This window comes from Salmo trutta, chromosome 15 (assembly GCF_901001165.1).
Source record: "Salmo trutta chromosome 15, fSalTru1.1, whole genome shotgun sequence".
NCBI lineage: Eukaryota > Metazoa > Chordata > Actinopteri > Salmoniformes > Salmonidae > Salmo > Salmo trutta.
In genome coordinates, this window is record NC_042971.1 from 51296775 (window position 1) to 51322648 (window position 25874).

At 43.6% G+C, this 25874-nt stretch overlaps 1 protein-coding gene across 1 annotated transcript; it reads left to right on the forward strand.

The window, feature by feature from the left end:
* LOC115149281 (hypermethylated in cancer 2 protein-like) lies at window positions 1-25612 on the forward strand. Its single transcript, XM_029692000.1, has 3 exons — window positions 1-344; window positions 22182-22423; window positions 22673-25612. The coding sequence occupies exons 2-3, from the start codon at window positions 22205-22207 to the stop codon at window positions 24026-24028; spliced, it is 1575 nt and encodes a 524-aa protein (XP_029547860.1). The 5' UTR covers window positions 1-344; window positions 22182-22204; the 3' UTR covers window positions 24029-25612.
* The last annotated feature ends 262 nt before the right edge of the window (window positions 25613-25874 follow it).

Here is a 25874-nt window from a genome sequence, read left to right on the forward strand (position 1 = left end):
TCGGTTTCAAGCACCTGGCTCAAGGATATTTGAGTTTGTAGAATGCCATGGGACAGGGGCCCATACATACAGTGTGTCAGAGGCGTTTGTAATCTTTGTGGATTCTGGTCAATTGATCCGGTTTGTATCCTGGTTGTTCAGGGCACTTCTGCTCATCGGCGGATGGTCTGGCATTTCTGAGGCAGAGGCAAGCCTTTTTCTCCTCTCCCCCTTTCAGTTGGCTTTTATTTAAATTTGGGCCAGGGGGTAGGCTTCCCAGGGAAATAGCCTGCAGTGGCAAGATGGCGAACAGAGGGTTGTGAGGTGGGATGGTAAATGAAAAACGCGTTCATCGATGAATTAAGGTAAATCTGTCATATTTCTCAGATCCTCGTATGTTTTGCGATGTAACTTGGTGTGTGTGTGTGTAGTCATGTTCAAGAATTTGCACTACGTTGTTTGAAGAAACACCAGAAACAACAAACATTTGGCTCGTATGCCCAGAGAGGTCTCCCCGTGTGTAGCCAGCTTGGCAACCACCTCTTTACCTGCGTTCCTTTTAACCCGTGCATTGCGGGCTTCGGTTTGTTTTTCATAGTTTTGGAATAAGATAAATAACTTTAAACAAACAAAACATTTACTTAAATCGGATGTATGCAAGGCTGGCGCAGCAATATAGGCTAATTGAATAAAAGGCATTGGTGGACCCCTTCACCCACCCCCTCTGCTAGGGTTGCCACTAGTTACCACAGCCACAAAGTCAAAATGGCTATATCGTGGGGATGTGCATTTTTCCCTTTCAAGAAGATTCGATACATATGTAGATACATGGGCTCTGATACGATACAGAAACGATACGTTTTAGTTTGAAACGATTCGGTTTGATTAGAGAACGAATCGATGCGATACAATTCATGCACAAAATTCAAATCTGCTGTTGATGCAGCTCATGAGCTGGGCCTCTGATCTGGAACTGTCTGAGCTGACTTCTGTTTGTGTGTATGTCTATGGTGTATGTCTATGGTGTATACTATGTAGGCACCTGATCTGAGCCATAAAGGACACTAGGCATCTACGAACCCACTGTCAGGTTAGGTTGGGGGGGGGGGGGGGGGGGGATTTAGTTTGTTTCCCCCCACACTTTGTTTCTGAAATCACTATCACCCACTAATTAACTTGTTTTTGCAGATTAGGGGTTGAGCTAGTAATGTATAAATATTTATCATTTACAAATGAGCTATGACAGTAATGTATCTATATTTATCATTTACAAATGAGCTATGACAGTAATGTATCTATATTTATCATTTACAAATGAGCTATGACATACCCAATGAATATATAGCACAACTTTGGATTTCACCCCCATCTCAAAATATATATTTTTTTAACCTTTTTGAAGGTTTTTTGGAGTGAGCTATGTTTTCTCCTCCAGCTCTCGCAAAAGTGATTCCTCAATTATGAAATTATACATTTTACCCAGTATATAAAAAAATGACCATATACACTACCAAAACTACCAAAACTATTGCTGACGTTGAACTTGAACATCAAAATACACTACCAAAACTATTGCTGACGTTGAACTTGAACATCAAAATCAAATCTATTGTAAACCCCGTTCAGCAGGTATAGGCAGATGAGTTGTCCCCAGTAGCTTACTTTTATTCCAGTAAAACAACAGGGCGAAGATAACAATAACCTAGCAACTTACATAGGTTGCCACTCAACTAAAACAGTTTAATATCGCGCAAGATATTTTAGCATTTGAATGCTGAAGGTGCTGCACAGATGTGTAAGATCAGGAACAGGCCAACTACTTCGCATTGGTCAGTGCGCGAAGCTGGGCTACTGATGTTCCCTAGAGTTGTTCGGCATGCAAGACTTGTAGATCAATGACTGTTAACATAGTTACATGCTTAATTCGCCACTGAAGGAGAAGACGCATCAGTTGTCACAAAATATGAGGTATTTTCGGAAGGTAGAAAGTAATATGAGCGACAACAAACAATGTGAATCAGCGATTCATAATGTGTGAATGAATTTTCTGACCGATGCATGCTACGTTTGGGTCCGCAGACCGATCTAAAGCGTTCCCGGAAGTCTCGCGATGTTCGGCCTCTGGGTTTAGAAACTCTGTGGTGTTATCTATTTTGCTGTAGACGGGTATCGCCCATTTGAATGTTTTTTTCTCTCTATCGAGATTGTATTCTCTCAACTGTGTGTCAACAGCTATGTTTCCGTTAAAGGTACTACGTCAAAGAAACGAATGTGTGTGGGCGTGGTGTAGTGTTTGGCCGGAGCAAGGAATCGGGTAGCCAGTATGGGGCCCCAAATATTTGTGTGAATTTTTTAAATAATAATAAGCATTCCACTATTACTGCATATATTTATTTATTATGGACATTTTCTGAAATTACAAATCAAGAATATTACACAATACTCCTTTAACTTGTCCAGTGATTTCTTTTTATCAACATTTACAAAGTTCACATAGAAATAGATGTGACAATTGTCTGCTATGGTGCATTTCCATTGAACTTAATTGTTGATTAAAAACAGCAGGATGTAATGACATCACACCTTAAAATAAATCAATCATAATTGTGGTTGATGTGTTCCCATTATCCATTTAGGCAAGTTGCGCAATGCACATTCACAAATTGGAGGTAGCCAGTTTGCCCTCCCACCTATCTGTTTCATGTCTCAGGTAGCATGCGAAAGCCAGCATGGATAGAATGCAATAATTTACTAATATTTGCCATATTCCAATAATGTTCATGTACCAACATATTGCCATGGTCTGTGCCATGGTGAAACTTACACTCCTATAGATCTGAAATAATTATATGGCGAAACATGCATCCAGCCGAGCAGAAAAGCAAGGCGAAGCAAATCAGGTATTCTTGAGAGTCAGGACAATCATTGTCCTGCAAAGAAGCATCATTTTTTTTTATAGTTGAAAAAATAGATTTTGCCAGCATTTAGAAATGTGGAATGGACCTTCTATAGTTAGGCCTAGGTGATGACATCACATGCCCCGCGTACCTTCAGATCAGCTAGTACTGTCTTACCGTATCATAACCCAGAATAGGCCTAATGTTATTTTAATCCAATGTTTATGTTTTGTTGCCATTTCTGTCTTGTAAACAAACAATGTAGCTCAGGGATTCCTGAAAGTTGGGACAATCCTTGTCCAGCAGGGAAACTACATTTTTACAGTTGAAAAGGTGCATTTTGTTTAATTATTTGATCTTAAATGTAATTTAGGGGAATTTTATTACGGAAAACATTTGTTTTAGTAATTTTCCAAATTTTCCAGTTTTATTCCATGTCGGCTCTGCCAGGAAATGCCCCTGTCCGGAAAAAAGGATCACAATTTCAAAACGGCACAAAAATAAGTGTTTCAAATTCTAATAACTGGCATAAATTAATATTAACTGAAAGTATCACATGTAGTTAATTGCAATAGCCATCTCTGATTTTAGGAATATTTCTCTCAATAATGTGATTTCCAAAAAATGTCTCTGGAGTTTGGTCAACTCCATCAGATTTGTCTAAAATCCTAAATTAATTAGAAATTAGCAGGGTCAGCTATACCATGAGAACCCCTTACTTATCTCCTGATTAATTGTAGTGCAACAAGACCACTTATGGTCTAAAAAGTTCTCTACTTTTGATAGATTTAAACAAACAATATTGAAATCCCCATGGTCACAACCATAACCTGTCAACTCCATCCCCCTTATATAATATTAATGTCACGGCTGACTGAAGGATCGGACCAAAATGCAGCGTGTTTGTAGTTCCACATATTTTATTTATTGTGAAACTAAAATGCAAAGACACTAAATACTTGAAACACAAAAAACCGTGACGCAGAGAGGAAAACACACTACACAAAAGATAATCACCCACAAACACAGGTGGGACAAACATCAACATAAATATGAACTCCATTTAGAGGTAACGAGGATCAGCTGCCTCCAATTGGAGATCAACCCAAACAACACCAACTTAGAAATACAAAACTAGAAACTGAACATAGAAATACAAAAACAGACAAACACCCCCTGTCACGCCCTGACCTACTCTACCATAGAAAATAACAACTTACTATGGTCAGGACGTGACCCAAAGGTGCGAACTCCGATCGCACCTAAAAAAATACAAAAAAACAACAAAAACCCCACCACACAACAAACCCCCCCAACATCAAATCACAAAGGGAGGGTAGGGTGGGGAACAAATGTCTATGGCGGCTCATATGCAGTATCCAGAACCTTCTTATCTAGCAGGCGGCTCGGGTTCGGGGCGTAACCCCCACTCCACCCACTGATCCCTCTGCTTCTTTACCAACTGACCTTGGACCGTCGTCGAAAGAACCGGACTGTAGATCATTGCTAGAGGCTCTGGGCTGCAGACCGCCGGCTGAAGGCTCCGGGCTGCAGACCGCCGGTTGAAGGCTCCGGGCTGCAGACCGCCGGTTGAAGGCTCCGGGCTGAGGAGCGTCGCTGGAGGCTCCAGGCTGAGGAGCGTCGCTGGAGGCTCCAGGCTGAGGAGCGTCGCTGGAGGCTCCAGGCTGAGGAGCGTCGTTTGAGGCTCCAGGCTGAGGAGCGTCGTTTGAGGCTCCGGACTGGGGATGCGCACTGGAGGCCTGATGCATGGGGCTGGCATAGGAGGTGCCAGACTAGTAACACGCACCTCAGGGCGAGGGCAGGGAGCAGGAACAGGACATCCCGGACTGGGCAGGCGTACTGGAGGCCTGATGCGTGGGGCTGGCATAGGAGGCGCCAGACTAGTAACACGCACCTCAGGGCGAGTGCGGGGAGCAGGAACAGGATATACTGGGCCGTGGAGGCGCACTGGAGATCTCGAGCGTAGAGCTGGCATAACCCGTTCTTGCTGGATGCTCAACCTAGCTCAACTAATGCACATCGACACATCACCGCATAACACGGTGCTTTCCCCGTCACTCGCTCCCCACGGTAAGCACGGGGAGTTGGCTCAGGTCTCCATCCTGACTCTGCCAAACTACCCGTGTGCCCCCCCCCGCCGTTCCTCCCTCGCCGTCGCCACCTGCTTCCATGGCAGGGTCTTGTCCCCTGCCATTACCTCCTCCCATGTCCAGGACGTCCTCCATTCTCTCCTTTCCCTGGCCCAGGATCCCTACTCCTCCTGGGCACGCTGCTTGGTCCTTTTTTGGTGGGTGATTCTGTCACGGCTGTCTGAAGGATCGGACCAAAATGCAGCGTGTTTGTAGTTCCACATATTTTATTTATTGTGAAACTAAAATGCAAAGACACTAAATACTTGAAACACAAAAAACCGTGACGCAGAGAGGAAAACACACTACTCAAAAGATAATCACCCACAAACACAGGTGGGACAAACATCAACATAAATATGAACTCCAATTAGAGGTAACGAGGATCAGCTGCCTCCAATTGGAGATCAACCCAAACAACATCAACATAGAAATACAAAACTGGAAACTGAACATAGAAATACAAAAACAGACAAACACCCCCTGTCACGCCCTGACCTACTCTACCATAGAAAATAACAACTTACTATGGTCAGGACGTGACAATTAAGCTAGAATATTATTTTTGGTTCAACTGTTTATTTTAGTTAGTCAAAGCAACTGAGGAAAAACAAAATTGCTACTTTGTATACCATTTGAATAAAAAATAAAAATGAATCATTTTAGCAACTCTGTAAAACTAACTCTGTCAGATTTTTGTCAAATGTTGTCATGGGCGTCGTAAGGATTGGACCAAGGCGCAGCGGGTAAAGTGCTCATACTTAAATTTATTCGATGAAAACCCGTAACAAAATAAACAACCGACGAAAACAGTTCCATAAGGCACACAGGCTATACAGAAAATAACCACCCACAAAACACAAGTGAAAACAAACCCAACTAAATATGGCCTCCAATTAGAGACAACGACAACCAGCTGCCTGCCTCTAATTGGAGATCCTTGCCAAAAACCCAACATAGAAATAGAAAACTAGATATACACATAGAAATAGAACATAAACCCGCCACGCCCTGACCAAACTACAATGACAAATAACCCCTTTTACTGGTCAGGACGTGACAAACGTCCACTCTGTCGGAGTGCTGAAACATTTCATTGAATGATTATAATTTGTTGGGGATTGTCAAATTAATAATTTTCCATATTTTACAAATGTTTGTATATAACTTATATTTTTAAAGACAAGAATATGTCTGTTTTGAGTTTCTGTTGTCAACTCTGTCCGTGGTTGGTCAACTCCCTCATTGGTTGCTAACCCCCTTGAGATTGATTTTATTTTTTTTATATTCTGAAAAAATATGTTCATTCTCCTGCAACATATGCTTAAACTATTGCAGTACTTGCTGTACTAGACATAAGAGATAATGCTTGCTTTATAAATCTTGTTTTATGTTCTGTATCTAGAAAAACCAACCAAAATGCTAACAAAATTAGCCCTGGAGCATTATACTGTGGTATAAAAAACTAAAAGACGTTTGGAGATTTGTATTGCATATTTTAATGTTAGAATGAAACAATCAAGGCCTTTAAACACTTGTTGGACAATAAATATAAAATAATTATGGTGTCTGACGGAGTTGACAAATCTAGTTAGGTGGATTTTATGGAAAAAGGTTTTAATTAGGAGGTTGTTCTTTTACATGGTATAATATCTGATACTTGGTCTTTAACAATGTATATTTCAAATGTTGTTAATATTAATAAAAATATTTGTCAAAAAAAGTTGATTCTCTCATCTTTCAAAAACCCTGAGCTATATCAGTATGTTTATAACTGGTGTCAAATCAATCTTATGTACTGCCAGTCCCTGCTTTTATAGCTTGATCTATGAGTTTTAGTGGTTACATTTCCTCAGCCACATCGCTCAGCTTTATACCAGGTGGTAGGACTACTGTTTGGCTGAAACACAAACTCAGGATTGTGGCTGTAAAAACATACTGGCCTTTTTTGGTTGAACTGAATGAACACAAACCTGAATGAAACAAAGTTCCCATAATATTTGGCAAATAGACTTTTAAAAACCTTTTGTCTTCCATCCCAAGATAGTAAGAGCCAGCCAACTACACTCCTCAACAGTAGCGGTGCAAGGGTAAAATTACCGGGGAAGCCAAGCCAGGGGGAAAAAAGCAATTTTACAACCTATGTGTCGTGATAATTGCGTTGTTTGCTCTATAACCTGTTAGTTCATATGCCTTGCGACCATGATGTACAGGTCTAAGGCCGAGACAATAAGAAGACAGTGGCAGAATAAATTCAACTACACCTTTGTTTCATCACATAACCGAAGAGCAACATCTGTCCGATGAAATCCACAGAACATATTACATGTAACAACCTGTTACATAACCTACAGCACGGTCAAGACAGTTAATGTTTCCAACCTTTTTGGACTACTAAACAACTATTGATTTAGAACCATGGACAGTTACCGCAAGTCGCAAAGAAAACAGGTGCTGCCTCCACTAGTTCAGCACCATTTCAACATGCTTATTCTCATACAGTGAGTAAAAGATACAAAAAATGAATTCGTCCAATCAACTCAAGCTAAATATAATGTGGCTGTCCATGGTACTGTTTGTGTGTGTGAGTAGAAAGTACATGTTGACTCATCCTACTTTTAGAGAAATGCCAATGCCATCCCCCTCTTTCATGTTGCCGAAATGGTGTATGACTCTGTCATACACGCTTTTAGTTTTTGTTGTCCTAGGCTACCTGGCTAAAATGCTTGCACGCTAGCCTAACTTCCTTTGATGGGAATCGATTTGCTAGGCCAGCTGGATAACAATAGCCTAATGTTACTACATCTAGCTACGTCCTCTCAAGCCAGGGGCACATTGTATGAATTTATGGTTGGATCAGAATTACCGTTATAATCATTGGCCAGTACGGAGAATAAAGGAAAACCACAAGCCCAAATCCCCGTCTCTATCCATGGCTAATTTAGGAAATGGCCTATTTTAGCTAGCTAGTTAGCCACGAGAGGACAACGACACAATGGGATGCAACAATTAAAGTTTTCTGTCAATGACGTTTGGCTTCTGATGTGATTGGTCTGAAGCCAAACTCAACATGGCTTCCCTTGATACTTTTTTTGGTGCGCCAGGACCATTCACAGCTGAGCTCACTCAGTTTAGCTCAATGCTGATTGGCTATTATTTTATGTTTTTTATATCAAGGGAGGCCAAATGCTCGCTGGCTTCCCTTGCATTCAATGCTACGGGTGGCAACAATGTCATACTATTTTTGACCAGACAGCATAGATGGGCAACACATAGAGACAGAGGGGCTCCATTGTTCGCTTGGATGCTTTCTCCGGTGAGATACATTCAGCCTCTTGCGAATTGAAGGAAATGTATAAAACACAGAGAGACGAAAGATACATTGTTTTAGTTTTTTTTGTCATTTTGGGGGGCATCCATGAAAACATGCCACTGCTCCTCGAATCTTGGCATCATCTTAAGATTCTATCAACCAGTTCTGTTAGGAGTTAACATGTGTTCAGTAATAGTTCTGTTAGCTAGTTACAGGGCCGGATTAACAAATCATAGGACCCAGGGCTTTTGTTTTTGCTGCGCATCAGCAGATTTTCTCTTGCTATATCAGCCACTGACAGTAAAATCAAGTTTTATTTGTCACATGCTTTGTTAACAACAGATGTAAACTAACAGTGAAATGCTTACTTCTCAACAATGCAGAGAGACAAATAGAAAAATAATAGAAGGATAATAACACAAGGAATAAATACACAATGAGTAACAAACGTAGCTATACACGGGGTACCAGTACCGAGTCAATGTGCATGGGGTACGAGGTAATTAAGGTAGATATGTACATATAGGTAGGAGTAAAGTGACTCGGCAACAGGGTATATAATAAGCAGTAGCAGCAGCGTATGTGATGTGAGTGTACAGTGCATTTGGAAAGTATTCAGACCCCTTGACCTTTTCCACATTTTGTTACGTTACAGCCTCATTCTAAAATGGATTGAATCGTTTTTTCCCCTCATCAATCTACACACAATACCCCATAATGACAAAGCAAAAACAGGTTTTTAGAAATGTTTGCAAATTTAAAAAAACTGCTATCACATTTCCATAAGTAATCAGACCCTTTAACCAGTACTTTGCTGAAGCACCCTTGGTAGTGATTTCAGCCTTGAGTCTTCTTGGATATTACGCTACAAGCTTGGCATACCTGTATTTGTGGAGTTCCTCCCATTCTTCTCTGCTGATCCTCTCAAGCTCTGTCAGGTTGAATGGGGAGCATCGCTGCACAGTTATTTTCAGGTCTCTCCAGAGATATTTGATCGGGTTCAAGTCCGGGCTCTGGCTGGGCCACTTAAGGACATTCTGAGACTTTTCCCGAAGCCACTCCTACATTGTCTTGGCTGTGTGCTTAGGTTCGTTATCCTGTTGGAAGGTGAACCTTCGCCCCAGTCTGAGGTCCTGAGCGCTCTGGAGCAGGTTTTTATCAAGGATCTCTCTGTACTTTGCTCTGTTAATCTTTCCCTCGATCCTGACTAGTCTCCCAGTCCCTGCCTCTGAAAAACATCCCCACAACATGATGCTGCCACCACCATGCTTCACCGTAGGGCTGGTGCCAGGATTCCTCCAGGCATGATGCTGCCACCACCATGCTTCACCGTAGGGCTGGTTCCAGGATTCCTCCTGACGTGATGCTGCCACCACCATGCTTCACCGTAGGGCTGGTGCCAGGATTCCTCCAGACGTGATGCTTGGCATTCAGGCCAAAGAATTCGGTCTTCTTTTCATCAGACCAGAGAATCTTGTTTCTCATCATGGTCTGAGAGTCTTTAGGTCCCTTTTTGGCAAACTCCAAGTGTGCTGTTTTTTACGGAGGAGTGGCTTCCGTCTGGCCACTCTACCATGAAGGCCTGATTTGGTGGAGTGCTGCAGAGATGGTTGTCCTTCATGAAGTTTCTCCCATCTCTACAGAGGAACTCTGGAGCTCTGTCAGTGACCATCGGGTTCGTGGTCACCTCCCTGACCAAGGCCCTTCTCCCCCGATTGCTCAGTTTGACTGGGCGGACAGCTCTAGGAAGAGTGGTGGTGGTTCCAAACTTCTTCCATTTAAGAATGATGGAGGTCACAGTGTTCTTGGGGACCTTTAATGCTTCAGAAATGTTTTGGTGCCCTTCCCCAGATCTGTGCCTCGACACAATGCTGTCTCTGAGCTCTACGGACAATTCCTTTGACCTCATGGCTTGGTTTTTGCTCTGACATGCACGGTCAACTGTGGGACCTTATATAGACAGGTGTGTGCCTTTCCAAATCATGTCCAATCAATTGAATTTACCACAGGTGGACTCCAATCTAGTTGTAGAAAGGGTGATCAATGGAAACAGGATGCACCTAAGCTCAATTCCGAGTCTCATAGCAGTGTCTGAATACTTATGTAAATAAGGTATTTCTGTTTATACAAAAATGTCTAAAAACCTGTTTTGGCTTCGTCATTATGGGGTATTGTGTGTAGATTGATGAGATGTTATATTTTCTTTACCCGTTTGAGAATAAGGCTGTAATGTGGAAAAAGTCAAGGGGGTCTGAATACTTTCCGAATGCACTGTATGTGGTGTGAGCGTGATGTGAGCGTATGTTAGTCAAAAGAGTTAGTGCAAAAGGGGGTCAGTACAGATAGTCTGGGTAGCTATTTGGTTAACTATTTAGCAGTCGTATGGCTTGGGGGTAGTAGCTGTTCAGGGTCATGTTGGTTCCAGACTTGGTTCATCGGTACCGCTTGCCGTGCGGTAGCAGAGAGAGTAATCTATGACTTGGGTGGCTGGAGGTTGAGAATTTTTAGGGCTTTCCTCTGACACAGCCTGGTGTAGAGGTGATGTACTGGGCTGTGTGTACTACCCTCTGTAGTGCCTTGCAGTCAGATACCAAGCAGGTGCCATACCAAGCGGTGATGCAGCCAGTCAAAATGCTCTCAATGGTGCAGCTGTAGAACGTTTTGAGGATCTGAGGGCCCATGCCAAATCTTTCCAGCCTCCTGAGGGGGAAGAGGCGCTGTCGGGCGCTCTTCACAACTGTGTGGGTGTTTGTAGACCATGTTCATTCCTTAGTGATGTGGACACAGAGGAACTTGAAGTTCTAGACCCGCTCCACTACAGCCTCGTTGGTGTGGATGGGGCCGAGCTTGGCCCTCCATTTCGTTTAGTCCACGATCAGCTCCTTTCTCTAACTGATATTGAGGGAAAGGTTGTTGTCCTGGTACCACACTGCCAGGTCACTTGACCTCATCCCTATAGGCTGTCTCATCGTCGTTAGCAAACTTAATGATGGTGTTGTAGTCGTGCTCGGACACACAGTCGTGGGTGACCAGGGAGTGCAGGAGGGGACTAGGCACGAACCCCTAAGGGGCCCCCGTGTTGAGGGTCTGCGTGGGGGATGTTTTGTTGCCTGTACTCTCACCACCTGGGGGTGGTCCATCAGGAAGTCCAGGATCCAGTTGCAGTTCTCACATAGGTGTTCTTGTTATCCAGGGAAGCTTGGGTGATGAATGTTAGTTCAGGGTTAGTTACACATAGTGGACTTCCTACTAGGGCACATCGCCTCAGTGCTAGTAGTATACATCTGGTTCATAGGCACATGATTACTGCATACAATAGCTGTAGGATCAGCAGAGGTATTCAGGGCAGTTAGAGGGACATAAATTAGGTACATTACATTGTGTCTTCCAACGCCCCTGGGATAATGTACATTTTCTGAAGCGTTATGACAACTCAGCGACACAATGGTAGGGATTTAATGAGCTGGGCGTTGGTCATTGACTCAACACAGCCTTATAATGCTGTGAAAGGAAAAAGTTAACGTCGATCCACTGAAGCAAAACGGACAAGTGAAGAGCTGCGTAATGGAGAGTTGAAAATAAAGAGAAGGGAGGTCCAGGAAAGTCATGTTTGGGAAAGTTTTGGTGAAGTGGTAGAGGATGATAGCAATGCTTATGTTATGTGTGATGATTATGAGGCGCTATACAAATTCGACAGTAACAAGAAGGGGACTTTAAATAGGCCTATGGCACGTCAAGGGAACAGTAGCCTACTGTTCAGAGGGGTTAAATGGAAACTGAAATCTGGACACTGATTATAATCTTTCAGTCTTAATATTAACGCCTGCAGAATTAAGCATTTCTTGCAGTAAAATGATACACCAAATGTACATTTTGATTCAGGAACAGGAGTGGAGAAAAATGATTTCTTTCTTTTAGCATCTTGAGAGAATGCGACTGTGCATTTTTTATTTATTTATTGTATTTTGTCCCTGATCCCTAAACGTCTTTTCTCAGTGAAAGAACCCGAGATGACAGAACTTTACCTATGTCAACTAGATTGATGCATTCATTCTATCATTTATGACATTATTCTGGTTCGCAAGGGTTGATTTAGTCTTCCAGGGCAGGGTTCCCCAAACCCGGTACTGTGGCCCCCCTGGGTGTATGTTTTGTTTTTCTCCCTAGCACTACACAGCTAATTCAAATAATCAAAGCTTGATGAGTTGGTTATTTGAATCAGTGGTGTAGTCCTAGGGCAACAACCAAAACGTGCACTCAGTGGGGGCCCCAGGACCGAGTTTGGGAAACCCTGTTCTAGGGCAGCATGTCATGACGGAAGAGAAGCTGCATGTATCTAATTACAGATAAGCCTACTGATAGCCTACCGAAATTCTAAGCAGAAACGTATCTGTCAAACCTGACAAAACAATCGGTCCCCCATCTCTGACTGTAGCCTAAAGCACAATTTCTATATTTGCAGGTTAGGGTCACATTTTCACTTCATCACTTAGTCGGGCGGTTGAGGATGGGTTTTAGCAATTGCGGGTGGGTGCGGGTGAACAAACAGCTGACCCGCGCACCACTACTACCTATATTGCCTTTTTTTGGGAGCCTTTTGGGCCCCCTACGGGCTTCAGCCCCTGTAAGCCCCTGCATTAATCCAGCCCTGGCTAGTTAGGAGTAAACGTGACATGAGCTATCCTTGCGGTGGCCTTTCCCAGAACACCTTGGGTGAACCTGGCTCTGTAAGTGTCACAATGGGTACAGCTTTAAGCCAGGTTCATAACTCTGCAGTTTACAGGGTTCTCTCAAATCTGTGACCAGAACCCTGTCGAGTTTGAGGAGTTACCCAGGTAACTTTGGTCAACTGAGTTCAACTGCGCGTTCAGGCTGTGCGTCCCAGTCAATGGTGGTCACAGAGCCGTATAGCCTTTTCACAATGAGACGCCGGGCTATCGAGTCCTAGCATACAGTATGTGGAATATGATTTACTCTTAACTCCATTTATCCTGAATGAAGTGTCTGAGCCACGAGTTGAGGACCAATGGAATCAGATTCCCTTCCTCTCGCAAAGATTGCATCATCCCCTTATTTTACTGTTACATTATTTCATTTTTACAATAAACATACAGACAAGAAAAGCACCATAACATTAATGGGAACCAGGTATGCGTAATGAGACAAGACAGTCTGGGGTTGCTGGTCAGACCTCCTGAGCTGGTGAACGGAATGAGCAGCAGTACCAGGGGAATCCGTGACAGATATACGTTTTTTGTGCGTATGGAACATTTCTGGGATCTTTCATTTCAGCTCATGAAACATGGGAGCAACACTTTACATTTTGCATTTATATTTCTGTTCAGTATAGTTTCCTTCGTAGTGTACCCCTCTGATTGGCTCTACTCCAGGTTACCTCTCCTCCTATTGGCACTCTGGCAGGAAGATTATTGGTAACTAACCTACTCCTAGCTTCTCCGTACGTAGGGGTTCCAGCAGTTACATTCACCCACTGTTGGCTCCATGTGAATTCCGAAGCTGTGTTTTAATGTTTAGAAACGTCAATCATCGCTTTCAAAACGGTTTTCCAAACATATGCTGGTATGCTCCATATCTTTCATGTTAGCCAGAATGTACTTACAGTAGCAGTTTTGCACAGATCCACAAGCTGTGTGCCTCCAGTTTCCGAACTACACTTCCTTCCCAGTTACGCTTAAACACAGCACTGATGTTTGGAGCACGCTAGATAGGAAGCCACCTATGCTAATTAACTATGTCTTCCGAAAACAAGCGATGTAACGTGGAGATACGGCCGTGTGTGACCCCTAACCCTAAGAAGGTGTAGTAATTGAACCTTTTAAAAATATATCTATATTATTATCCTTATGTTTCCAAAAACATACAGCAAGCAATGTGTGTTTGTTTAGACTAGCGTTGGGGCTCTTAACAAAACTTCCCCGAACAGAAGATACTATCGCCAATAGGCGCTAAAGCAGTTTGCATCTATGAATGGGGTAGCCTACTCCATACTGGCAGCCCGTCTCATTTCAGGTATCTGGGATTAATGCAATCCAACCCCCCTCCCTTCCCACTGAAAGGAAGGAACGGAACATGACATTAACATGACATGAACCACGGTGAACCGGTACACCAGTTTCTGGTTAGAATAAACTCTGTCAACATTAACACAGAGGACGTTTGACGATCAGAGGCTTATTTAGAAAAATGTCAAGAATGTCTTGCTCACAATGCCTTGCTCACTTGTTCAAATATCTCTACCTCTCTAAAGTCTTGTGCGTGTATGTGGACAGTTCCAGCCCAGCACTTAAACTTTGACCCTGCTGCTATCTTGGACCGGGTCTCTCTTGCGAAATAGATTTTTATCTCAATGAGACTAACCGGGGTAAATAAAGGTTAGGTTAAATCGATTGGGTGGGTACTGATTAGGATTAGACCCCTGCTAGCTGTCCAGGACCAGGCTGGATGACCTCCGACCTAAACAAACCTCCGGTAGAGTGATTCGATACGAAGCAAGGACAAAAAAAGACCATGATTTTGGTTATTTTCACAAGAAGGGTCCTTTTGTAGGAAGGATTGTTAACATACAGTATATTTTACATTTGTTTTTAAAAGCATAATTGAGAAATAATTGGCATATTTATGACATTTTGGCCTTAGCAAGATTGTGAACCGAGGGTTGTGAGGTGAGAGAGGATAGTAAATAAACAGTGTTTATTGATGAATTAAGGTAAATATGTCATTTTTCTCAGATCCTCACAGGTTTTGTGATTTAAGTTGGCGTGTGTGGTTGTGTTCAAGAGGTTGCACTACGTTTTTTGAAGAAATACCAGAAACGCCTAACAAATGGCTTGTATGCCCAGAGGGCATAGCCTAATTCCAGAACTAGTATTACCAGCTTGGCAACCACCTCTATACTTGCACTAATTTTAGCCTGTGGTTTGCTGGCTTCGGTTTGTTTTTCACAGCTTTGGAATAAGATGAATAACTTTCAACAAACTAAGAATATTAACTGAATCTGATGTATGCAGTGGTGGAAATAGTACTCAATTGTCATACTTGAGTAAAAGTAAATGCTATACATCAAATTCCTTATATTAAGCAATTCAGACAGTATGATAAAAAAAATTTAGACAGAAGTTGGACACTCCAAGAATTTCCAAACTCAGTATTTGTGTTTAGTGAGTCCGCCAGATCAATGGCAGTAGGGATGACAAAGCGTTATATTGATAGGTGAGTGAATTGGACCATAATTCTGTCCTGCCTGAGCATTTAAAATGTAACGAGTACTTTTTGGTGTCAGGTAAAATGTAAGGGAGTAAAAAGTATATATTTTCTTTAGGAATATAGTGTAAAAGTAAAAAATATAAATGGTAATGTACAGAAACACCCAAAACTACTTAAGTAGTACTTTACAGTATTTTTACTTAAGTACTTTATACCACTGGATGTATGTACCGGCACCCCCCTGTATATATTGTTATTTTTTACAGCTGGTCTTTAATTACTTTTTACTTGTATCTCTTATTCTTATCCATATATATATTTTTTACTGCACTGTTGGTTAGGGGCTCGTAGGTAAGCATTTCACTATAAGGTCTACTACACCTGTTGTATTCGGCGCATGTGACTAATAAAATTTGATTCGATGTAAGGCTGGCCCAGCAATATAGGCTAATTGAATAAAAGACATTGGTGGATCCCTTCGCCCACCCTCTCTGCACGTAGGGCATTATCAATTTTGTGGTAGACGAGTAGGCCTATCGCCTAATTGATTTTTTTTTTTTCAAGATTTCGTTCTTTCAACTGTATCAATGAATCATAGATCAGGGTTTATTATTATTGTTGGAGTTAAAAAACTGTAAAAACACCAGGAAATCAGCTGCATGTGATAATATTTTTGGAAATTTTGAACCAAGGTATACATACTATAGGCTAATAGAGATTTATATGTGATTGTATACAAATGTAAGCAAGATTTTAATGAATTGTTTTCGTTAAATATTATATCTATTTGGACTTCTTGCGGTCAATTTCCAGTCTACAAATGATTTGTAATTATGTTCTGGCCACCTGACCATCCGCTCAAGAAAAACATCGTCCCGCGGCTGAATGTAGTTGTTGATCCCTGTTTTAGATCATGGTAGAATGGTTTGTAATTATGTTCTGGCCACCTGACCATCCGTCCCGCGGCTGAATGTAGTTGTTGATCCCTGTTTTAGATCATGGTAGAATGGTTTGTAATTATGTTCTGGCTACCTGACCATCCGTCCCGCGGCTGAATGTAGTTGTTGATCCCTGTTTTAGATCATGGTAGAATGATTTGTAATTATGTTCTGGCCACCTGACCATCCGTCCCGCGGCTGAATGTAGTTGTTGATCCCTGTTTTAGATCATGGTAGAATGGTTTGTAATTATGTTCTGGCTACCTGACCATCCGTCCCGCGGCTGAATGTAGTTGTTGATCCCTGTTTTAGATCATGGTAGAATGATTTGTAATTATGTTCTGGCCACCTGACCATCCGCTCAAGAAAAACATCGTCCCGCGGCTGAATGTAGTTGTTGATCCCTGTTTTAGATCATGGTAGAATGGTTTGTAATTATGTTCTGGTCACCTGACCATCCGTCCCGCGGCTGAATGTAGTTGTTGATCCCTGTTTTAGATCATGGTAGAATGGTTTGTAATTATGTTCTGGCCACCTGACCATCCGTCCCGCGGCTGAATGTAGTTGTTGATGACTGTTTTAGATCATGGTAGAATGATTTGTAATTATGTTCTGGCCACCTGACCATCCGTCCCGCGGCTGAATGTAGTTGTTGATCCCTGTTTTAGATCATGGTAGAATGGTTTGTAATTATGTTCTGGCCACCTGACCATCCGTCCCGCGGCTGAATGTAGTTGTTGATCCCTGTTTTAGATCATGGTAGAATGATTTGTAATTATGTTCTGGCCACCTGACCATCCGTGCCGCGGCTGAATGTAGTTGTTGATCCCTGTTTTAGATCATGGTAGAATGGTTTGTAATTATGTTCTGGCCACCTGACCATCCGTCCCGCGGCTGAATGTAGTTGTTGATCCCTGTTTTAGATCATGGTAGAATGATTTGTAATTATGTTCTGGCCACCTGACCATCCGTCCCGCGGCTGAATGTAGTTGTTGATCCCTGTTTTAGATCATGGTAGAATGATTTGTAATTATGTTCTGGCCACCTGACCATCCGCTCAAGAAAAACATCGTCCCGCGGCTGAATGTAGTTGTTGATCCCTGTTTTAGATCATGGTAGAATGATTTGTAATTATGTTCTGGCCACCTGACCATCCGTCCCGCAGCTGAATGTAGTTGTTGATCCCTGTTTTAGATCATGGTAGAATGGTTTGGAATGCTTGTAGGATGATGGTCACAGCATCGATTGAAATGTTTCTCCAGTATGTCAGAAACATTGGGCTTTTGCAACATAGCATCCAGTAGCATGGATTTAACGTTTTGCTGCGTAGGTTAGACCAAAATCCAGCAGAATTTCTACAAAATAGTGGATATAGCTGAAATAAAAAAGAATTGTTATGGAATTATGTACATTTTGTTATTTGTTTATTTATTATTAAAAAAAAATTAAAAAAGATTTTCTGATCGCTGCCACAATCTCTTAGAATGTTTCCTGCTGTTAAATTTCTATGAATGATTTCTACCCATTGGTTCCTGAAGAATATATAACAAAAACATCATGATTGTTTACATCTGCTGGTACAACTGTCTTACCCTATCATAACCCAGACTGGGCCTGAGGGTATTTTACTCAAATTTCTATGTTTTATTGCCATTTCAGTTTTACACAAACAATGTGTAGCAATATGTTTAAAACTGTGGCGTCAAATCAATGTTATTATGTAATGCCAGTCCCTGCTTTTTTAGCTTTGTCTATACGTTTTAGTGGTTCCGTTTCCTCAGCCACATTCCTCAGATTTATACAGAGTCGCAGGGCTACTGTTTGGCTGAAACACAAACTCAGGATTGTGGCTGTAAAAACATACTGGCCTTTTTTGGTTGAACTGAATGAACACAAACTTGGACAGAACAAAGTTACCATAATATGATGCAAATAGACTTAAAAAAAAATTATCTTCCATCACAAGGTAGTAAGAGCCAGCCAACTACACTCCTCAAATCTTGGCATGCATCTTAAGATTGTAACAAACTAATTCTGTTAGGAGTTAACGTGTGTTTAGTAATAATTCTGTTAGCTAGTTAGGAGTTAACATGTGACATGGGCTATCCTTGGGGTGCCCTTTTCCAGAACACCTTGAGTAAACCTGGCTCAACAATGTGGACGTTATTTTTCATGTCATGTTCAGCCCACCTGGTGAGTGGAAAGGCCGTTGTTTTTATTCCTAGAAAACAGTTAATTTAAGTTAATGAGCATTAAGGAGAGTATCAATTGGACTGGCTCAGATTATCAGTATTCCCTAGGTCTTACCAGAGGGCTAAACTGCTTCCTGTAGCGGACCTAATGCCTGAAGCCCAGCTAGATTACCAGATCATGTGATTTACTTCCAGTGATCTCTGCCAGGAAGACAAGATGAAACACTGGACAGCCAAACTGAACACGGGCTAACAGAACATAGGATATTACAGAAAACAGGTTAGAACCCACAGGCTAGGACTGAACACTAGAACAGTTACAGAACACAGGCTAGAACAGAACACAGGCTAGAACAGAACAGACTAGAACAGTTACGGAACACTGGGTAGAACAGAACACAGGCGAGAACATAACACAGGCTAGAACATAACACAGGCTAGAACAGAACAGACTAGAACAGAACAGACTGGAACAAAACAGACTACAACAGAACAGACTGGAACTGTTACAGAACACAGGCTAGAACATAACACAGGCTAGAACATAACAGAACAGACTAGAACAGAACAGACTAGAACAGAACAGACTGGAACCGTTACAGAACACAGGCTAGAACAGAACAGACTAGAACCGTTACAGAACACAGGATAGAACAGAACACAGGCTAGAACAGAACAGAACAGACTAGAACAGAACAGACTAGAACAGAACAGACTGGAACCGTTACAGAACACAGGCTAGAACAGAACAGACTACAACCGTTACAGAACACAGGATAGAACAGAACACAGGCTAGAACAGAACAGACTAGAACCGTTACAGAACACAGGATAGAACAGAACACAGGCTAGAACAGAACAGACTAGAACCGTTACAGAACACAGGATAGAACAGAACAGACTAGAACCGTTACAGAACACAGGATAGAACAGAACACAGGCTAGAACAGAACAGACTAGAACCGTTACAGAACACAGGATAGAACAGAACACAGGCTAGAACAGAACAGACTAAAACCGTTACAGAACACAGGATAGAACAGAACAGACTAGAACCGTTACAGAACACAGGCTAGAACAGAACAGGTAACCTATATTGAACTGTATTAGTAAACAGGAGTGTTTATCAGAAGCTAGCAAGGCTAACTCATTGATCCTGTAGGCCAGACATCCTCTCCAGACCAGACCACCTGGTTATATGGCCTGCTCTCTGTTCTCTCTTCCCTCCAGACGCCCTGGTTACGGCCTGTTCTGTCCAACCTGCCTTCCTGGTTACGGCTTGATTATATACTGTAAGTCTATGGTTCTCTCATCTAAAGCGATGAGGTGATTTTTGAGCAGGCAGGGAAGGAGGGGGGCAGAACGGGGCTGTTAGGCTCATAAATGGACCCTCAGCATCTTATCACCATCAGTGTGTTGTGCAGTCGTTAGATGGATTACCCAAACAACTCTTTTGTTTCAGTGTGTATTTTTTGGGGAGGGAGCATGTATTTTGTGATACTGTATCGATGTATGGCAAGACAGATGAGATGCATTGTTATCAGTAGTAGTATTTCAAATGTTGTACCATCCTGTTTTTAAATTACCCAAGGGTCCCGTGCAGCTCAGTTGGTAGAGCATGGTACTTGCAACGACAAGGTTTGTGGATTTGATTCCCACGGGGGACCAGTATATGTATGAAAATGTATACACTCACTACTGTAAGTTGCTCTGGATAAGAGCGTCTGCTAAATGACTGAAATGTAAATGCTACTCGTACAGATGTAGGGCAGCGGATTGGAGGATTAGAACTGGAGAGTAGTTCAGTTTGAAGTTTTGCTGAAGCTCAGTACTGTAAATACAACTACTGTTAAGTACTTCAATCAAGTTGTTTACATAAAAACCTTTATCTAAAGCAGTTGTTTGAATACCAATACCTGGCATATGATAATGGTTGTAGGCTTATGTTCACAGTAAGCCTGTTACTAACACTGATTATACACTGAGTGTACAAAACATCGTCACCTGCTCTTTCCATCACATAGACTGACCAGGTGAATCCAGGTGAAAGCTATGATCAATTATTGATGTCACTTATTAAATCCACTTCAATGTGTGTAGATGAAGGGGAGGAGACGGGTTAAAGGATTTTTAAGCCTTGAGACAGTTAAAACATGAATTGTGTTTGTGTCCATTAAAGGGTGAATGGACAAGACAAAATATTTTAGTGCCTTTGAACGGGGTATGGTAGTAGGTGCCAGGCGCACCGGTTTGTGCCAAGAACTGCAACGCTGCTGGGGTTTTCACACTCAACAGAATCCTGCATCTATCAAGAATGGTCCACCACACTTTTTTGTCCACTCTGTGTCGATCCCCAGTCTGTGAGACATGAAGTATTTGTGTTCTGCTATAAGAAGACCCTGTTTTCCCCTGATACCACACCAGTGTACGGTAGCCTATGATTTTCTGCTGGGATCTGTATTCTGGCGAGGTTACTGACTGGCTAAACCAATTGTTTAACCCAGTAAATGAAGTCTGTTAGGCTGCGTTGGGGTGGCAGGTAACCTAGTGGTTAGAGCTTTGGACTAGTAACCGAAAGGTTGCAAGATTGAATCTCCGAGCTGACAAGGTAAAAATCAGTCGTTCTGACCCTGAACAAGGCAGTTAACCCACTGTTCCTAGGTCGTCATTAAAAATAAGAATTTGTTCGTAACTGACTTGCCTAGTTAAAAAATAGGCAGCCCAATTATGATATTTTTCCTCTAATTTGGTCTTTTGACCAATCACATCAGATCTTTTTCAGAGCTGATCTGATTGGTCAAAAGAAAAAAGAGATATCAGAATTGGGCTGCCTGTGTGAACGCAGCCTAACTTGTTTCTTTTTCAAAAGCAGTTAATCATTTGTCATTATCAAAGCCACACCTGAATTCTCACTTCACATACTGTCACGGTGGGTGTATATTAATATGAGAGTTAGCGATGACACGTGCAGTCCTGTACCCGTCTAATGAGTTCCATTTCTAGCTGATGATACCGTAGAGCTGGGTTACAGTGTTTGTGTGCTGTGATAATGAACAGAACAATATCACGGTTACTTTCTCTGGTTCCTCAGAATCTATTGCTACCAGAGAAGCTACAATGGGCCAAGAATAAATGGTAGAGCAACAAACCAAAAATATTGAGGTTATTTTTACCAGGTTTTTGATATTTGTTGGTATTCGTTAGTGGGTTAGTGGTTAGTTTATTGCGTTGGTTATCTTTCTTCCTCCTGCCAGTATGTTGTTGAGGCCTGTCTTTGATGGAAACAGTGTGATGGTTTCAGGGTGAGCAGAGACGTGTAATGTATTGGCCATACTTGGGCAACTTTTTACATTTCTTTTTTTAGGCATCCTGGGCATTGCAAGAATTTCAGGAGCATGTTTGGACCTGCAGGAGTTTAAATTAGTCTAAGAACATTAGTGGTTGGATTTCTTTGAGTTGTCAGAAGTGAACTCTCCCTCTCTCCCCAGGTGTGTAAACCAAAGTGTGTGTGATGGAACAGCAGAATCATTCAAAGCAGCTGCTGCTGCAGCTGAACCAGCAGCGAGCCAAAGGATACCTGTGTGATGTCATCATCGTGGTGGAGAACGCGCTGTTCCGCGCCCACAAGAACGTCCTGGCAGCTAGCAGCGTCTACTTCAAGTCGCTGGTCCCCCACGACAACCTCATCAACCTGGACACAGAGATGGTCAGCCCCTCCATTTTCAGACAGGTGGGTCACTTGACGGGCAGTGTCTCACTGACAGCAGTCACATATACAGACATATTTGTATGGGACTCTGTCATTCATGTCATTTAATAGCCACGGACAGTACACATTAATCAACGTTTTAGTTTCCACATCAATGCTGTGAAGCTTAGCTGTTTTATCTGCATTCTGATATCAACTTGCTGTGAAACAAATTGCTCATTGGGACAATATAAAGATTACTCTCTACCCCCCCCCCCCCCTTTCCTCTAGGTGTTGGACTTCATCTATACAGGTCGTCTGTCCAGTTCTGACTTCGTCAGTGACCACAGTATCTCGTCTCTGCTGATCGCCGCCTCCTACCTCCAGCTGACTGAACTGGCAGCTCTCTGTCGCAGGAAGCTCAAACACAACGGTCAGACCCCCTCCAGCTCCAACAAGATGACCCCCTCCTCCTCCACCTCCCCAACCCCAAATGGACACACCCCTGGCCCCCTCTGCCTCTCCTCCACCCCTCTCCACAACCACCAGCACCATAACAACCACTCAGGGTCCAAGAAGGGGAGCCAGAGACCGGGCCAGGAGGGAAGGCTGAGAGAGGATCTGTCCGAGAAGGTGTTTATTTCGGGCTCCCGCTGTGCCTCCCTCAGCCCCTCTGGAGAAGGTAGGAGTAATGGGCTGGGACTGGACCTGTCCAAAAGGAGTCCGTCAGAGAGCACTGCCACAGAGGAGGTGTCCCCCAGCAGTCTGCTCCAGAGCTCTTCCCCCCACTCCTCCTCTCTCTCCCCCACTCCCACTCCTCCCACAACGTCTAGTGCCAAGCCAGAGCCTCCAAAGACCTCCACAGACCTGCAGCCCAGAGCCCCTCGCAAGAGGCCCCGAGGTGATAAAGTGACCCCAGAGCTGGAGGACGGAGAGGTGGATGGAGAGGAGAACGGTCTAGATCAGAGTGAGGGGAGCGGACACAGTGGGAGAGGAGGAGGAGGAGGAAGAAAAGGGAGGAGAAACGGAAACACCAACTACATCTACCGTCAGCCCCAGCCAGGGTTTGAGCCAGGTGTGGGGGACAACCTGTACGTCTGCATCCCCTGTGGGAAAGGCTTCCCCAGCTCAGAACAGCTCAATGCCCACGTCGACACACACACCCACGACCAACTCTACCTGAAAGACGAGGAGGAGGAGGAGGAGGAAGAGGAAGAGGAATGTGGTGGATACTTGAAGGACAAAGATCCGGACACGTGCCCAGACGACTCTGCATCGAAGGGGGTGAAGCCTGACGCTGAAGAACCTGGGCATCTCTGCACAGTCTGCAGTAAGAGCTGCAAGGATGCGACATCACTACGGCAACACGAGAAGAGCCATTGGCTGAACCGGCCATTCCCCTGTAACATCTGTGGCAAGCTGTTCACTCAGCGAGGCACCATGACACGCCACATGAGGAGTCACCTGGGCCTCAAGCCCTTCGCCTGCGAGGAGTGCGGCATGCGCTTCACACGCCAGTACCGCCTCGCCGAGCACATGCGGGTCCACTCGGGGGAGAAGCCGTACGAGTGCCAGCTGTGTGGCGGGAAGTTCACCCAGCAACGCAACCTCCTTAGTCATATGAGGATGCACACCTCGCCCTCATAGAGGACACTTCACCATCGTTACTGCAGCTGAACCACAGCTGCCTGGGTTCTATTAGGCTGTCTACCTCATCTTCAGATAACTATCTGGACCCTCTGTTACCCATAGTACCTCCTCACCCTCGTAAACACACCTGGGTTCTACCTCATTGTCAGCTAACCATCTGGAGCCTTGGTTACCCATAGTACCTCCTCACCCTTGTAAACACACCTGGGTTCTACCTCAACTTCAGAAACTCACCTTAAAATGAATTACCTCACCTTTATAACCACTCACCCTGAGTAACTTTACAAATATTTTCAACCTCTTAACAACTATCACTTATACCCTCACCCTCGTAACAACTATCTCCCATACCCTCAACGAGGGATTCATATTTTCACAAAAACCTACCAAGTTTCAATACTGGGAATAATTTATATTTATCCCAAGAGTCCCGGGAAATACCGCAAAAATTTGAAGTGCCCATTCTCAAGCCTTTAAAACCAAGATATGTCACTATGCCTGGGTTCTCCCAAAATAAGATTGTCGCTGTGCCACAATGCCGGCATCGCCACTGTAAAGCTTTCACAGCAAGTGAAACTGATATTTAGTAATGATAGAGTAACTTTGATCACCAATGACATTGTTGTGAATTGCGAAACAGGCCGTTCATGAATTCTGAGCATTATCATGTTACTCAATTAATTTAGCCCAGGACTACTGCTGAAATATGCTATCTGGAGACAGAGCGTGCTCAGGACCCACAGAGCGTGCTCAGGACCCACAGAGCGTGCTCAGGACCCACAGAGCGTGCTCAGAACCCACAGAGCGTGCTCAGGACCCACAGAGCGTGCTCAGGACCCACAGAGCGTGCTCAGGACCCACAGAGCGTGCTCAGAACCCACAGAGCGTGCTCAGGACCCACAGAGCGTGCTCAGGACCCACAGAGCGTGCTCAGGACCCACAGAGCGTGCTCAGGACCCACAGAGCGTGCTCAGAACCCACAGCGTGCTCAGAACCCACAGCGTGCTCAGAACCCACAGAGCGTGCTCAGGACCCACAGAGCGTGCTCAGGACCCACAGAGCGTGCTCAGAACCCACAGAGCGTGCTCAGGACCCACAGAGCGTGCTCAGAACCCACAGAGCGTGCTCAGAACCCACAGAGCGTGCTCAGGACCCACAGAGCGTGCTCAGAACCCACAGAGCGTGCTCAGAACCCACAGAGCGTGCTCAGGACCCACAGAGCGTGCTCAGGACCCACAGAGCGTGCTCAGAACCCACAGAGCGTGCTCAGAACCCACAGCGAGCACCCAGAGTAGGCTATAGCGTTGTCGAATCATACAAACTCTGGAACGGCAGTCAAACAAAAGTCAAATGACTAAAGTTGCTACGCTTGTTAACCTCCAACGAATAACAAAATATCTCCTATTTGGCAAAATGGAGTTGATGATTATACAGATAGCAGGTCAGCTCATGAATAAGTAGTAGTTGAAGAGAGGAAATTGTTTAAAGATCACTGTATCTTAACGGGGACCATACTCTCCACTCTCGTACTGTTTGTTGACCTCACATTCTGTACCGACGCTCTCACATGGTCAGAAATACGAAACAGCGCAGAGAAGCGGAGGAAATGTTCCAGGTTTTTTGACATGCTTTGTTTTATTTTTTATTTATGATAACCTTTATTTAACTACCCCGGCCAAACCCTAACCCGGAAGACGGTGGGCCAATTGTGCGCCGCCCTATGGAACTCCCAATCACGGCCGGTTGTGATACAGCCTGGAATCGAACAAGGGTAGTGACGACTCTAGCACTGAGATGCAGTGTCTTAGACCGCTGCGCCACTCGGGAGCATAAGCAGACACAC